This window comes from Quercus lobata, chromosome 2 (genome assembly GCF_001633185.2).
Source record: "Quercus lobata isolate SW786 chromosome 2, ValleyOak3.0 Primary Assembly, whole genome shotgun sequence".
NCBI classification, from domain to species: domain Eukaryota; kingdom Viridiplantae; phylum Streptophyta; class Magnoliopsida; order Fagales; family Fagaceae; genus Quercus; species Quercus lobata.
In genome coordinates, this window is record NC_044905.1 from 97,979,970 (window position 1) to 97,994,190 (window position 14,221).

At 36.0% G+C, this 14,221-nt stretch overlaps 2 protein-coding genes across 2 annotated transcripts; both read right to left on the reverse strand.

Annotated features, from left to right (window-relative positions):
* Window positions 1-4,223: 4,223 nt before the first annotated feature.
* On the reverse strand, window positions 4,224-5,266 carry LOC115962234. Its single transcript, XM_031081136.1, has 2 exons — window positions 5,229-5,266; window positions 4,224-4,798 (listed from the first exon to the last, which is right to left on the reverse strand). The coding sequence occupies exon 2, from the start codon at window positions 4,791-4,793 to the stop codon at window positions 4,344-4,346; it is 450 nt and encodes a 149-aa protein (XP_030936996.1). The 5' UTR covers window positions 4,794-4,798; window positions 5,229-5,266; the 3' UTR covers window positions 4,224-4,343.
* A 3,761-nt stretch (window positions 5,267-9,027) lies between these two features.
* LOC115973997 (vacuolar iron transporter homolog 3-like) lies at window positions 9,028-11,729 on the reverse strand. Its single transcript, XM_031094230.1, has 4 exons — window positions 11,726-11,729; window positions 11,100-11,272; window positions 9,528-9,755; window positions 9,028-9,294 (listed from the first exon to the last, which is right to left on the reverse strand). Exons 1-4 carry the CDS (start codon window positions 11,727-11,729, stop codon window positions 9,028-9,030), a joined length of 672 nt encoding a protein of 223 aa, XP_030950090.1.
* Between the last annotated feature and the right edge of the window lie 2,492 nt (window positions 11,730-14,221).

A 14,221-nucleotide genomic window follows, 5' to 3' on the forward strand; every position in this document is an offset into this window, starting at 1 on the left:
GTGATATAATGTTAACTTTCTACCCCGCTAACTTCGTAGATTGATTAAGCTATGAGTCGCAATGCCTCAACATCAAATCGTACAATGCGAAACAAGTTTGGACCTACTTCAACAAATGCATCATCAGAAGTTCCAACAGATCAACAACTACATACATACACAGACCACTATAGAGGAAAATGGGTTGGAAAGAAGAGAGATTTCATTAATATGCCAATATACACGTATGAGAGTCTTGGAAGCGTCGGACACATCATGGTCGGCAAACCTACAAAACTAAGTACAGATACCACCGCAATAGAGTTCACTATAGTAGAACCATCATGGTCAACCCTATACGAGAAGAGGTGTGAGTTAGAGGTGTATTGTCGATGGCACGGGTTACGAGTTCCTAAGGCACGCTCTACCGAGTTACCTAGAGATGAACCTGCCAACATACTTGCTCGTCTTGAACAAGAGAACAATCAAATGCAAAGGCGACTAGACCGTTTTCACGCAATCCAAAAAGCTAGGAAGCATCTAAAGGGGAAGGCGCAAGAGTGAGCCATGAAGTCTATTAATGAAATTAATGCGTTAGATGATGAAACAGATATTTCAGACTTCTCAGATTCAAGCAATGATGATTTCCAAAAATTTCTACCTACGAACATTAGACGTTGTTGTTAATGTCTACACATTATGTGCAATACATGATGTTATTGTTAATGTGTGACAAATGATGATTATGTATGTTCAACTTTTGCAACTCTAAAGATTAACTGTTTATTACTTTTGGCTAAGTTTATGTGAAATCACTTTTTCATTTTTTTCATACGTGTTCTTTGTTGCTACATTCAAGTAATGTGGGTCATGGACGAACAATGTCCTTTGCTTTGTAATGTAGGGAAAACCTTAGGAAGTGAAATGCTTCCAAATTATATTTATTGCACATTACTTGTAGGAAAATTTAATAGATTCAATACATACAGACTGATCCAAACCACATAGACCAACCGCGCATATGATTCAATAATACGAATAATTCTTTTATATGAGTTGTTTGAGTCACGATATAATATGCATGTATCTGTGTATCTTAGTTGTAATAGTGTCCTACTTTATATAGATACATTACATAAAGACTCGTCCAAACCAAACTAACCACTCACTCACTGAAAATCCATATGGCTCACCCAACACACTCTCACAACGATATTTGGTTTGCTTAAAAATAGGGTAAAGGCCTAAAAGCCTGATCAGCCTTTCAAATGTTTCATTCAAGTTATTGGTTTGTTGTAGCATTGCTTGAAAGCTCCCTAATATTGCAATTGTGATGATCGGAAGCCATTGATGTAAAACTTGGAAGCATAGTTTTTTTCATGTAATTTTACATTGATGTTGAGAAAATGTAACTACATTTTCTACCTGCAAAGACTCCCTGAAAAGTTTGTAGGGAAACAGGGGGATAAAACTCTCTACTGTTGCTACACTCACTGCTCGTAATACTAGCATTTGGCAAGTGAGGTTGGAAAAGGCTAACACAGCTCGTCACTGTTCAGCGAAGTCATGTTTGCAGTTCTGCATGTGCTGCTCAACAACTCGACACTATTGAACCCTGTCCAGTTATATCATCCATGCTCACGTGAATAAACAGATATGCAACATTTTGCAATGCACTATTTTCAAGGATGCAGAGGACCCTTCAAAAGTGTAAGCAAATTTTTGGGGGTAAGTTGTCCATCATTGCTACACTTGATTGATGTAGTTCTGCATGTGATACTCAACATCTCGAAACTATTGAACCCTGACCACACGTACCCATCCCCACTCACGTGAATACACATATGTGCAACCCTTTGCAATGCACCGTTTTCGAAGAGGCAGAGCATCCCTGAATTGGCTATGCATCAATTTTGGGTGTGAGCTGTCCACCATTGGTACACAGATGTTGTTCGTAGTGCTACATGTGCTGCCTAACAGCTTCGCACTGTTCAACCCTGTCCAGTCAATACATAGATATGCCTTCTTTTGCAATGCACCGTTTTCAAGGATGCAGAGCATGGCTGAAAAGTTTATGATACATTGAACACAGCTCAGTACTGTCTCAACAAGTCATGTCAGATGAAGCACAGGAATTCTAAATAGTTTTGAACAAGACATACCAAACTGGTCAGAGAAAAGTCTTAAAACCACATCCATTAGAAATAAACCATAGTAGTGATCAAAGTCCCTAATTAAATATAAGCATAAACATCACTAGTTTAAATTTTAAACAGGTTATCCTTGTCCAAACTCTGATGGTCAACCAAGTGAAATATTGAGACACTAATCACAACAGGAGTCCTTTCGATCACCTCATTGGCAGTGACATCTCCTTTTTCTAAATTATTGTCTTTCGAAAATGCAACCCAGCCTTCCCCGAATCTCATTGCTTAATATGTTTTGATGGAGGGTAATAGCACAAGACATTGATGTGTGACAAATTGCTTCCCAATAATATACTTGCTTCCCATATATGTTTCCAAGCCAGATTTAAGAGAACATCATAATCACATTATGTATAAAGGCTCACCATATTATGTGGCCACGAGATACCCATGAAAGAAGGATTTTTAGACTTCAATTTTTTGGCTGCTTGGATTGCTCTCTCTCTCTTCCTCTGGACATAATCGGTAATTTTTTAAGAACAAACTTTTCTCTGACTTCATGTTTTATGGGTTTGTACATTAAAGAAGAAATGTTTGTATCATCTTCATCTAAGTTTTTGATATTTTTACCTGATGATCTTCCAATTTACAATTCTTCCTACGTGGATATTGAATCTCAATGGCAGTCTTATCAAATATAACAATATGGAAGCTTGAATTTCCTTCATATCTGAAGACTAAAAAATAACCATAACAGATAGAATGGTATTCAGCGAAATCCTGCCAACCATTACAAAACCTAATGTTGTTATCAGCTTTCTTCAATCACACTTGCCAAATTCCACCATAGTGAGCAATGACTGTAGCTACGGTGGATAGCTCAGTATTGTTGAACCCTGACCAGAAGTACCCATCCACACTCACGTCAATACACATAGCAGCGCAGAAAATTTTGTGCATCAATTTCGGGTGTTATTGGTCCTATTGCTACATTGATGTTCGTAGTGCTGCTCAATAGCTTTGCACTGTTGAACACTATCCAGTCATATCACCTACACGCACGTCAATACACAGCTATGCATCCTTTTGCAATGCAGCATTTTTAAAGGATGTACCTATAGCATCCCTGAGAAGTTTATGATACATTTAACACAGCTCAACATTGTCTCGTCAAATCATGTCAGATGAAGCACATCAATGTTGAATAGTCTTCACGTGAATAAATACGCAACCTCTTTTGCAGTACACATCACCAGCCTGCTACTGTAGCACAAGCTATAGCCATATGAAACAGCTACCTCAACGAATCACATGCACCAACAGACGCCACTGAACAATATACTGTGAACTCATATCATCTTTATTCACGTGAATACTTATAGTCACATCCACCTGAATACTTGCCCTTGCAAAACCCCTATATAAAGTCCCATTTACATCTACCCTTGCAAAACATCTACACATACCGAAGTCCCATTTACATACATCTACCCTTGCAAAACTTCTACACATACCGATCTAAAGTCACATTTTCCAATGTCAATGCGTAATTGGATGCTACCTCGTTTTCCAAATAACTATAGAACGCAAAGAGATTCTGACGAGAGGGAATACTATGCCGGATTACAACAGGAGTGGGACTTTCGCATGAACGAGTCCAACGCTCTGCACAATGATCTCCTGCAAATCGGAGCGCCTCTTGTCGAGCGTAGCTCGCTCACACTGCCACGACAAAACATGCACCAATATGAGCGTGCAGTGACGAAAATAAAAAAAGAGAACAATCTTATGATACTTCGTAGGTCCAGGTATCATATGCTACAATTGGCGGAGGAGCAAGCCGTTGCAACAAATAGGCAACTCACTCCGGTAGAACGTAACAATGTCCTCAACTACGAGGACTACCTATCAGAATGAATACCACTGTGGTGTGTGTGTGTGTGTGTGTGTGTGTTATGTCTATGGTTAAGTTAATAATGTTAGTGTAAGTTATTTTATGTTTTCTGTGTTATGTCGTACGTGCTTATTGAAAAACATCATGTGTGAGAATATTTGACTTTTATGACTTATGTGAGAATAATCTACATTACGAATAATTTGCATGCTTCTCATAATCAATAATAAGGTTTACATAGTACAAATGCAACCATACATATAACACATAGTTAAGCAAAATAGTTCTCCAACAAAATCTAATTACACCACGACACGACACGATTACTCTTCATCTGACATCTCCACGTCTGACTGATAAATGGGATCAACAAGAAGTGATTGCATGAACTGTGCATGCTCGTACCACCCTTCCTGCACTGACTCTCGAATCTCGACTTGGGTCCGATATCGATTAAGACGTATCTTCATTCGATTATTTTCTTCTCTTATGCGGTTCAATGCTTTACGAAGTTCGTCGATGCTGTCTCTGGGCATTTGTGATGCGAGTCGCCGAGGCACTGGCAACTTAAAACCAACCAACTCATCATAAAACATTTGTTGTTCACGAAATAACCAAGCCCACTCCTGTCTCATGGTATTGTGAACGTAAGCACTATTTCGCAAATTCGGATTGATTGGATAGTTGAACTCATCTTCCAATACCCAACAACGACCCATAGCAGTGAACACATCATGAGGCCTATAGAGTTGTGGGTTGCCAGAACCAGACATTGACACTGAATACAATAACACCAAATGATCAAGTTAACAGTGTATATCAACTGTTGCTAAATAATGTAATCCTGCATAGAATGGTACACAGCAAAGACATTCATAAAATTGTGTACTATTCCATGCTAAAAATGAAATACTAACACTAACACCAACATTTGACCATAAACAATAGACATTGTTGGTAATGTCTACACATTGTCTTCAACACTAAATGTTGTTGTAAATGTCTGACCAATGATGATTATGTGCAATACAAAATGTTGCTATAGTAAAGAAATTATTTCATTCTCTTCTCACCAACGTTTACTACAACAAATAACCAAAATCACACCAATGTACTTACTTCACATTCATTCAACCTAAAAAATCAAATTTTAGTACAATATCAAATGAAAATAACATTGCCCTAAAATTGTGATGTGAGTTTTTTACCTGAGGTGATACAAATTTCAATTGAGTTTGAAGAAAGCCGCTGTTAATCCGTGGAGGAGTTCCAACTCAGTTCAGCAGAAAGTCCTCAGTTCAGCAGAGAGCAAGGCACACTGAGTGGGAGAAGGTGTGCAGAAATTATAACAGAATAACTCGACTTTACGGATATCAAGTATACTTTATAACTCGATATTACAGAAATCAAGTTATATTGAAACACTCCACCTGACACAAAGACAGTACGAAATCAGGGTTTATAACAGTATAACTAACTCGATTATTTAAAAATCGAGTTATGTAGAGATTCAAAAAAAAAAATGCCAGCAGTGCGGGAAAAACCTGTGTATAACTCGATCATAGGAGTATCGAGTATTTCATATAACTCGATTTTAAGATTATCGAGTTACAAAAGAGGGGCATTTCCCTATTTAGTTTCAGAATGAGGGCACAAAGATGTTTAATTTCCGAAAAAAAGGGCATTTGCCCATTTTGGCCTTGAAAAGCCCAATCCCATGAAGTAGTAGGATGATTTGGACAAGCTATCAAGGTAATCCAAGGAACATCCTACCGAGAAGAGATCTAATGGATTCAGCGAGGGAGCAATTTTGACCCCTTTTTCCCGAGAAAAACAAAGAAGATGATACAGAACCCAAAATAACAGTCACCTTCGCATTAATTAGGTATTTTTACCTAATGTTAGCCTCATTAATTGATGAATGACTAACTTAAACAGTAAAGACACCCTAAAAGTCAATTTTCATGATCAAGGAATGGTAGGAGAAGTGTCTGATGGGACAAGCATCTTTCTGTCATTCAGCCAAGTGATCTACAATTGGAAAGGAGGAAGGAGGGGGGGGGGGATAAAAGGAGTTAGCCCACAAAGGAGGGGATCCAGAAAAATTGAGAAAGAAGAGAGAGAGAGAGAGAGAGAGAGAGCAAGAATCTATATTCACTTTTATTTCACACATTGTACTCGGGAAGTAGATTTTCTCAATCAAAGTGTCTTATTCAACAATCTTTGTCTTTCAGTTACTTGTCTAATCTTCCCATTATGGATTTTTTTTATTTTTATTTTTATTTTTTTTACCTTTTCTTAGAAATTAATTGTGTTGATCAAGAACTTTTTGTCAGTTTGAGTTTTTGATCCCCGCAATATTTATTTGAAATATAACAGAGGAAATTGGTCTAGAGTTGCAACATTACTTTTGATGAATTGCAAACTGAGTCAACCTCAAAGTCGATATCCCAAGTATGAAAGGAACATATAAGAACTTTTATCTCAGCAAAAATATGTCCCACATCATCATTAAGGAGAAGAGCAAATTGCTATAAGAAGTTCATGTACAGTGCCTTCCGATTATATAAAAAAAAGCCAACCTCAGGAGCAAAAGCACAAACATGAAGTACCTCTATATATCTTTTGGTCCAGGAAAAAAAATAGTATAGTTGTTAGTCTCTTAATAGACAAAGCATATAACAACTGTTTCTTTCTTCATTGCAAAATAGTTTGATCTCTCTATCTCTAGCTTCAATCAAAGAACTACCTACTCTAAAGTTAAATTTGTCATAAGACTTTATAAGCTTAGCTTTATTTGCTACTGATTACTTGCCCACACACACGTACATAGATACATACATACCACACATTGTTTATATTATTATGAAAAACAAAATAAAATAAATGAGTTATGTACGTTTTTAGACCCCTTAAAACACAACCAAATTAACCTAGTTATTTACCCAAGTGATTAACTTAGGTAAATTATGCAGTCTAGGTTAACACAAATATCATATTATTGTAAAAAACACAATAATATGATAACCTAGGAAACCAAACTGGTAAAAACCTGGGGAGGATTTAACTTAACAATCCCCAAGGTAAAAAGCAAATCTACTATGAAAGAATTGAAGTTTGTACAATAGAACTTAGACCACTAATATTCTATTACTACATTGAGTAGAAAACTTACTATCACAACCCCATGATAGTTCCGAGTCTATGGACTACTTCTTTCTTTGGCTTTTGCAAAACACAAACACCCATGTTTGTGACTTTGAGATCTCACTCAAAGGTTTAGCAACATAAACTCTCATGTTTGTGACTCCAAGACCACCCTTGAAGGTTTAGATCATCAGCACCTTTGATGACTAGAGAAGGCGGCAACTTCTACAACACCAGATTTTGAGATTTTTCAAGTAGTAACACTGGTAGAAGATATGAGAGAGTTTTTTAGGAACAAAACCCCAAAATAGAAAAGATGCACACTCATCTCTCTCTAAAAAGCCTTATAAAACGTGCTTAGAGTTTCCTTTATATACTGGGAGAAGTAGATCAGAAACTCTAATCCTTAATGGGATTGAACTGTTGTTTGGGCTTAATTAAAATTCTGTAGATACGACTTTTGATCGGTCGAGCCTGTCTTTCGATGGATTGAACCAGGCAGATTATGAAATCTTCTTCCTGTAGTTTGTATGTTCTTGAATCTTGACTTGAATCATCTTAAGAATTGTCTAATAATACCTATAAATTCTAAGATCTATATCTAGACAAGTTTGTGTTCACGATTTGTCAATTCTTCTAAACATTTAGAACCTAACAAGTTATATGATGTAGTTATAAATAATTATTAGTGAAACTCCATTATTGGTCCTTAATGTTTACGTTGTGAGCGCTATTGTTTTCTTAAAAGTTTCTAATGAGTGCTATTGGTCCTTCAAGTTTAAAAAATAAGAATATTTTTTTTTGGCTGAATAAAAAAAAAAAGAACAAGAATTATTAGTTCTTTGGTTAATTGCTATTAGCATTATTGCTATGTAACTAATGAAAAAATAATCTGGCATTTTTTTTTTAAAACTTTCATATAAGTCTATGTGGCAATAGCCACGTTGGTGAATTTGCTAGGCTAGCAACTTAGCATGGGAGTCATTATTTTTTTTAAAATTATTTTGTTAAAAAAAATTCCACATATTTTCCTGTGACTTCCCCCTATGCTTTATCTTTCTCCTCTCCCAACGGGTGGCCCTTGACTGTTGCTACCGTTGTTGCTGCTTCAGCCACTCCCACCACCGTTCGCCACTAGCAATTTACAAACTATCGTCGTTGTTAATGCATCAGCAGCACAAAACATCTCTATGCCCTTCGCCAATCACCACGGATCTGCCCCGATGGCTAATCTTGAAGGATCTTTATGTATCTTTGTTCTTAAAATTTGTTTCCAATGGATCTATAAATAACATAAAGAGGTTTAAATATTTTTCAATAGGCTTGTCAGATGTTGGGCTCCACATTACGGTGTGGGCAGCTTTCTCCCTTGTAATGCTCTTGTGCTGAGTTTGTCCTTTACTTCAGGCGTTTTGTGAGGTGTTGAGCGTGAGATCATCCTCGGCCACATCCTTGGGCCTTTAAGGGACTTTCATCATACGTCCTTGGTAGTAGGGCTCCTCGGCCTGGGCTTTGGGCCCTTAATACAAGGTGGGCTGGGACTGTAGATTTCGGGCCCCACAAGTGAATTTTTCAAAATTCACATTTAATAAAAAGATATAAGAAAAGTTTAAAGGATTTCTTTTCAAACTAGTTTAGAGAGAAATTTTGTCCTTAAGTTTAGTGAGAATCAATGAATGAGACTACAATTGTTCTTTCATCACCAATTTGCATTATATAAGCTTTCCTTTGAAGGATAGAAATACGAGGCTTATTAGTTTTTTTTGTGTATGTAGTTCTACAAGATATGGATGCTACAAGATCAAACATATCTTGAAAGTAAGAAACTAAGATAAAAAGACTTGAAACACTAGCATATGATTAGAATCCAGCAAAGCAAACAAGTTTGGTTAAGCCATAAGTAACTCCTATAGCCATCCAGCTCCCCATCAACAACCTTAACGAGTACTTCACAATTGGTGCCTTCCCAAGAAAAAAACCTAACCCTCCAAACATTAACAAGGCAAAGCTTACAACCGCTATTATCAACCCTACCCACATTGCATAATCCTTTACAAGTATTGCCCCTATTAGCGGTACCCAAGCTCCCACTAAAAATGAAAGTGCTGAGTCTACTGACGCTCCATACTATTAGACACTTAAACTTATGGTTAAGTGATTAAATTCACCATTTACTAACCGTTTAAATTTTTTAGACTCTACCTTCCATTTAAAATGTTAAATTTCCACTTGTTGGGCCCCCACTTATTAAGGAGAAGTTTAGGCCCACAAGTGAGGGGGAGTGTTAGACTTATAGTTAAGTGATTAAATTCACCATTCCCTAACAGCTTAAACTTTTGGGGCAATTGATAATTTAACACATACCAAGAGTTTGGCAATTTCTCCTTCTCAGCATCTAGCTCCTCGACTCCCATGTTCTCAATGCTACACTCTCTCTTCATTTGTGCCTTTTCTATGTAATATTGTGAGTAAACTGAAACAAACTCTCCTACAACCATACTACAAGATCTTGCAACTAACCCTGCAACTCCATTAAAGATCATAGTCTTTTCTTTTATTACAGCTCCAATTAAAATCACTAGACCAACCTATTAAAATAACTCCATAGACACCAAGTAGATATAGGGATGGCAATTTCTGCCCGACCCTCGGGTACCTGGCCCGGCCTGACCTTAATGGGCCGGGTTTTACCCGGTTCGATAAGGAATAGGGTCAGGTATAGGTTACAAAAAAAAAAACTCGAAGTAGGTTCGGGTCGGGTCCGAGTTTTATAAAAAATCCGGCCCGAAACCCAGCCTGAACCCGAACCTGGACCCGGCCTGGTTATTTTGAAATTACTAAAAACCCCCTATATATATAGCTATAAACTAACCCTAACTCCCTCATTTTTCAACTCACGCCTCCTCATCCTCACTCCATCATTTTAGCTCACACCTTCTCACCTTCACTCCCTCACAGAAGCACACGCTACACACTCAGTCATACCCATTCCTACACCGCACACGGCCTCACTCACTCTCAATCTCACACCTCACACAGGCCACGACCTCCGTCTTTGCCTCTCACCGTTGGTCCAAGCTCTCTGCATCGCCGACCCAAGCAAGCATTCACCATAGGTCCAAGGAATCTGTTCTCTACTTCTCTTCAATTTTTTTTTTCTTAAGTATTTCATAAAATGTTTTATTTTTTTGTTTTTCATTTGTTTTCTCTACTTAAGAAAACTCAAAACTATGGCTTCAATCTGTGTTTATTCCTTTGACAATCATGTGTGAGAGGATGATATTTGAATTATTATAGTGTTTTGTTACCTTTTTTAAAAAATAAAATAAAATAAAATGTTATCAAGCATTAATGAATTTTAATGATTGCTCACTAGCAACGGTTTAAGTTTATGAAATGATCATTGCATTTTTCTAGTTTACTAAGTACATAATAATTTTCCTTTAGATAGGTTTGTACATTATTGCCAAATGCAAATATGACAGTGTCAATTAAAAGGTGAGAGCTTGAAATTTTGGTGTTTTACTTAATTGTAAGGCTCTCTATTGCAAGGTGAGAGCTTGAAATTTTGTTGTGAAAATGATTGTAAGGCTCCCTAATTATTAATAAGCCAACCTGTGCATTTAATCATTTTCTTATTGTCAATATGTATTTTGAATTATTAGTAAATAAAATTGTAAAATATATAAGTGAGTTAGTTGGCAAATCTTGGTTCAGAAAAGCAAAAAAGACTTAGTCAGTGAACTTTTTGAACTTTGTTTTTGTAATATGGGTCATTTTCTTTGTTAAGGATTTTCATCATTTTGAAATCCAGCCATTTCACTTATATTGTTTCTGTTCTCCTGTTCTTTTCCTTCACATCTGCATAGTTTGTTTAATGGAAGAAATTGTTTATTATTTTTTATGTTTGTTGTGAATGCAGTGCCTAAAACGGAGATTGGAGACACAAACAAATCTGGTTCTCCCTTGCCAAGTGACTCTCCCTCGAGAATTGGACATTGTCCCTTGCCAGCTATGCAGTCTTCTTCGCCATTTTCACGATCACCCTCGCCATTGTCGCCTTCTGGCAACTCACCCTCAGGATCACCATCACCATCACCATCACCTTTATGCCCATTAAATAACGAGTGAGTGTTTGAATTTGTAGTTAATCATGCTTAATTGTCATTGGGTTGATAGAATTTGTGAATTTGTGTAATTATGAATTTGTGCCCATTAATCAATGAGTATGTGTAATAATGAATTTGTGAATGTTTGTTTTGATTCATAGAATTTCTAGCTCCCAAACTTTTGAACCAATTAGAAGTACGAAATCCCCAGTAGTGGACTTAGTGGGAGAGGACTTAGAGGTAGAGGAACAAGAAGGGAGTCAAGGGATAGGGTAAGAGGGACAGTAAGATGGTACAAATGAGGATGAGGATGAGGATACAAGTAGAAAAAGAAAGACTATCTCAGATGTTTGGGAGCATTTTACAAGGAAGAAAGTTAATGGGAAATTTAAAGCCCAATGCCATTATTGTAGCAAGCTTTACTTAGGTGACTCTAGCCAAGGTACAACCCATTTGCGTAATCATTTAGCAAGATGTCCACGGTTAAAGTTTAAAGATATAAGGGGTATGTGACAAAAAGTGTTAATTAGACAACAAAATAAGGTGGATGGAACGATGGGTTTAAATGCTTACCAATTTGATCAAAACATAGTGAGGAATAATCTTGCTCGTATGGTTATCCTACATGAATACCTACTTTCAATAGTTGACCACATTGAGTTTAGAGAATTTGTGAAGTCTCTTCAACCTTTGTTTAAGCTTATCTCAAGAAACACTTTGAAGAGTGACATTCTTAAAATTTATGATAATGAGAGGGAGAAAGCTTTGAAGATGACATACAAGAATGGAAGTAGGATAGCAATTACAACTGATATGTGGACTTCGAGTAACAAAAAGAAAGGGTTCATGGTCATTACCGCTCACTTTATTGATCAAACTTGGACGTTGCAAAACCGGGTTTTAAGGTAATTTTTTAATCTATGAATGTTAAATCTATTATTTATTTATGAATTGATTTTATTGATCAAACTTAGACTTTATGTTAAATAGAATGTTTATTGAGTTATGTTAGATTCAATGTTTAGACTTTATGTTAAATTGAATGTTTATTGAGTTATGTTATAATTATTCCTATTATTTTTCTAGGTTTGTTTATGTTCTTTCTCCACACACGAAAGATGTCCTTGCTGAAGTCCTTGTTAATTGTTTTTTAGAGTGAAACATTGATAGGAAGTTGCCCACAATAACTGTTGATAATTGTAGTACTAATGACACAATGATAAGACTTCTTTTGAATAAGCTTGATACCAGTTCTCTTATGTTGGGTGGCTCTATGTTGCATATGAGGTGTGTTACACATATTTTGAATTTGATTGTTCAAGATGGGTTGTCTTTTATTGGTGATGGTATTGAAAGGATTTGTGATAGTATAATTTATTAGACTAGATCACCAAAAAGGAGGAAAAATTTGATGAAAATGCACGCCAATTGCATGTTCAATGCACCAAAGAGTTGGTTTTAGATTGTAAGACACGTTGGAATTCAACTTACTTAATGCTTTCTACTGCATTGATTTATAAAGATGTTTTCTCTTGTATAACTAAACGTGAAACATCTTATACTGGTTTGCCACATGACCGTGATTAGGAGGTAGCCAAAGATATTTGTGGGAGGTTGGAGTTGTTTCATAGTGTGACTGAGTTTTTCTCTGGTCGTAAGTATCCCACAACTAATATGTATTTTACTTTGATGTGTGAGTTGAAAATTGCAATAAATGAATGGAGTTTGTCTTCAAATGAGATGATAAGTATGATGGTAGAAAGCATGTTTGCTAAATTTAATTCTTATTGGGCTAATGTTAATGTTGTTATGGCTGTTGCTGCTATCTTGGATCCAAGATATAAAATGAAGTTATTGGAGTTTTATTATCCTAACATTTATGGTGATAATTTTGATTTGGAGATTGAAAAAATTAAGAATCTTTGTTATGATTTGCTTGATGCGTATGGAGATGTAGATGAGTCCCTTATAGACAATGAAGGAAGTTCTAATATGCCTGCAAGTACTTCAAATCAAGTGGCACAAATGAAATTTAGGTTGAGTGGGGCAATGTCATCTTTTGATTTGTTTGTGAACAATAGTTCAAGTATTTCAAAGAAACACGAGAGTGCTAGAATGGAATTTGATCATTTCATTGATGAGGGAGTGTTGAAGAGGAGTGAAGACTTTGATATTTTGGCATGGTGGAAAAGTAATGGTCTCAAGTATCCTACTTTACAAAGGATTGTAAGAGATATTTTAGTCATTCCTGTCACAACTATTGCTTCAGAATTTGCCTTTAGCACTAGTGGGATACTATTAAATTCACACCGTAGTAGGCTTCATCCCAAGACTATAGAGGCAATGATGTGTGCTCCAAATTGGTTATGGAGTGAAATCAACGGTTAGCAATTGACTAATTTGTATTTATAAAATCGATTTTTATATTTTATATTTGCTAGTTATAATTTGATGAAGTTTATTGCATTTTTTAATTCATTGTTGTTGTAGGTTCTTCAACTATGCCTGAAGATTGTACACTTCAATCAATTCTTGATGATGGGAAGCTTAATGAAGAGGATGGGAGTTATGTCACAGCTGTGGAAGATTAGACTTTTTGTATTAATTTAGTAGCATTTTTAAATTCTTGGACTTGTTGGACTTGTGATACTTATTTCTTGGACTTGTTGGATTTATTATTATTATTTATTTATTTTTTTTTATGTTTAGTAGGTGATTTTAGCTATGATTTATTGATTTATGATTAAATGATTATCTTAGTTAGGTGATTTATTGATTTATAATCTTAACTTTGATATATTGATATATGATATTAGTTATGGTTTATTGATTTATAAATTTATAATTAACAGGTGATTTATTGATTTATGATTATTAGCCTATGATTTGGACTGATTTGGCATTTGGGCCACATTATCTAGGCTTGAATATGCACGCTTGAATCT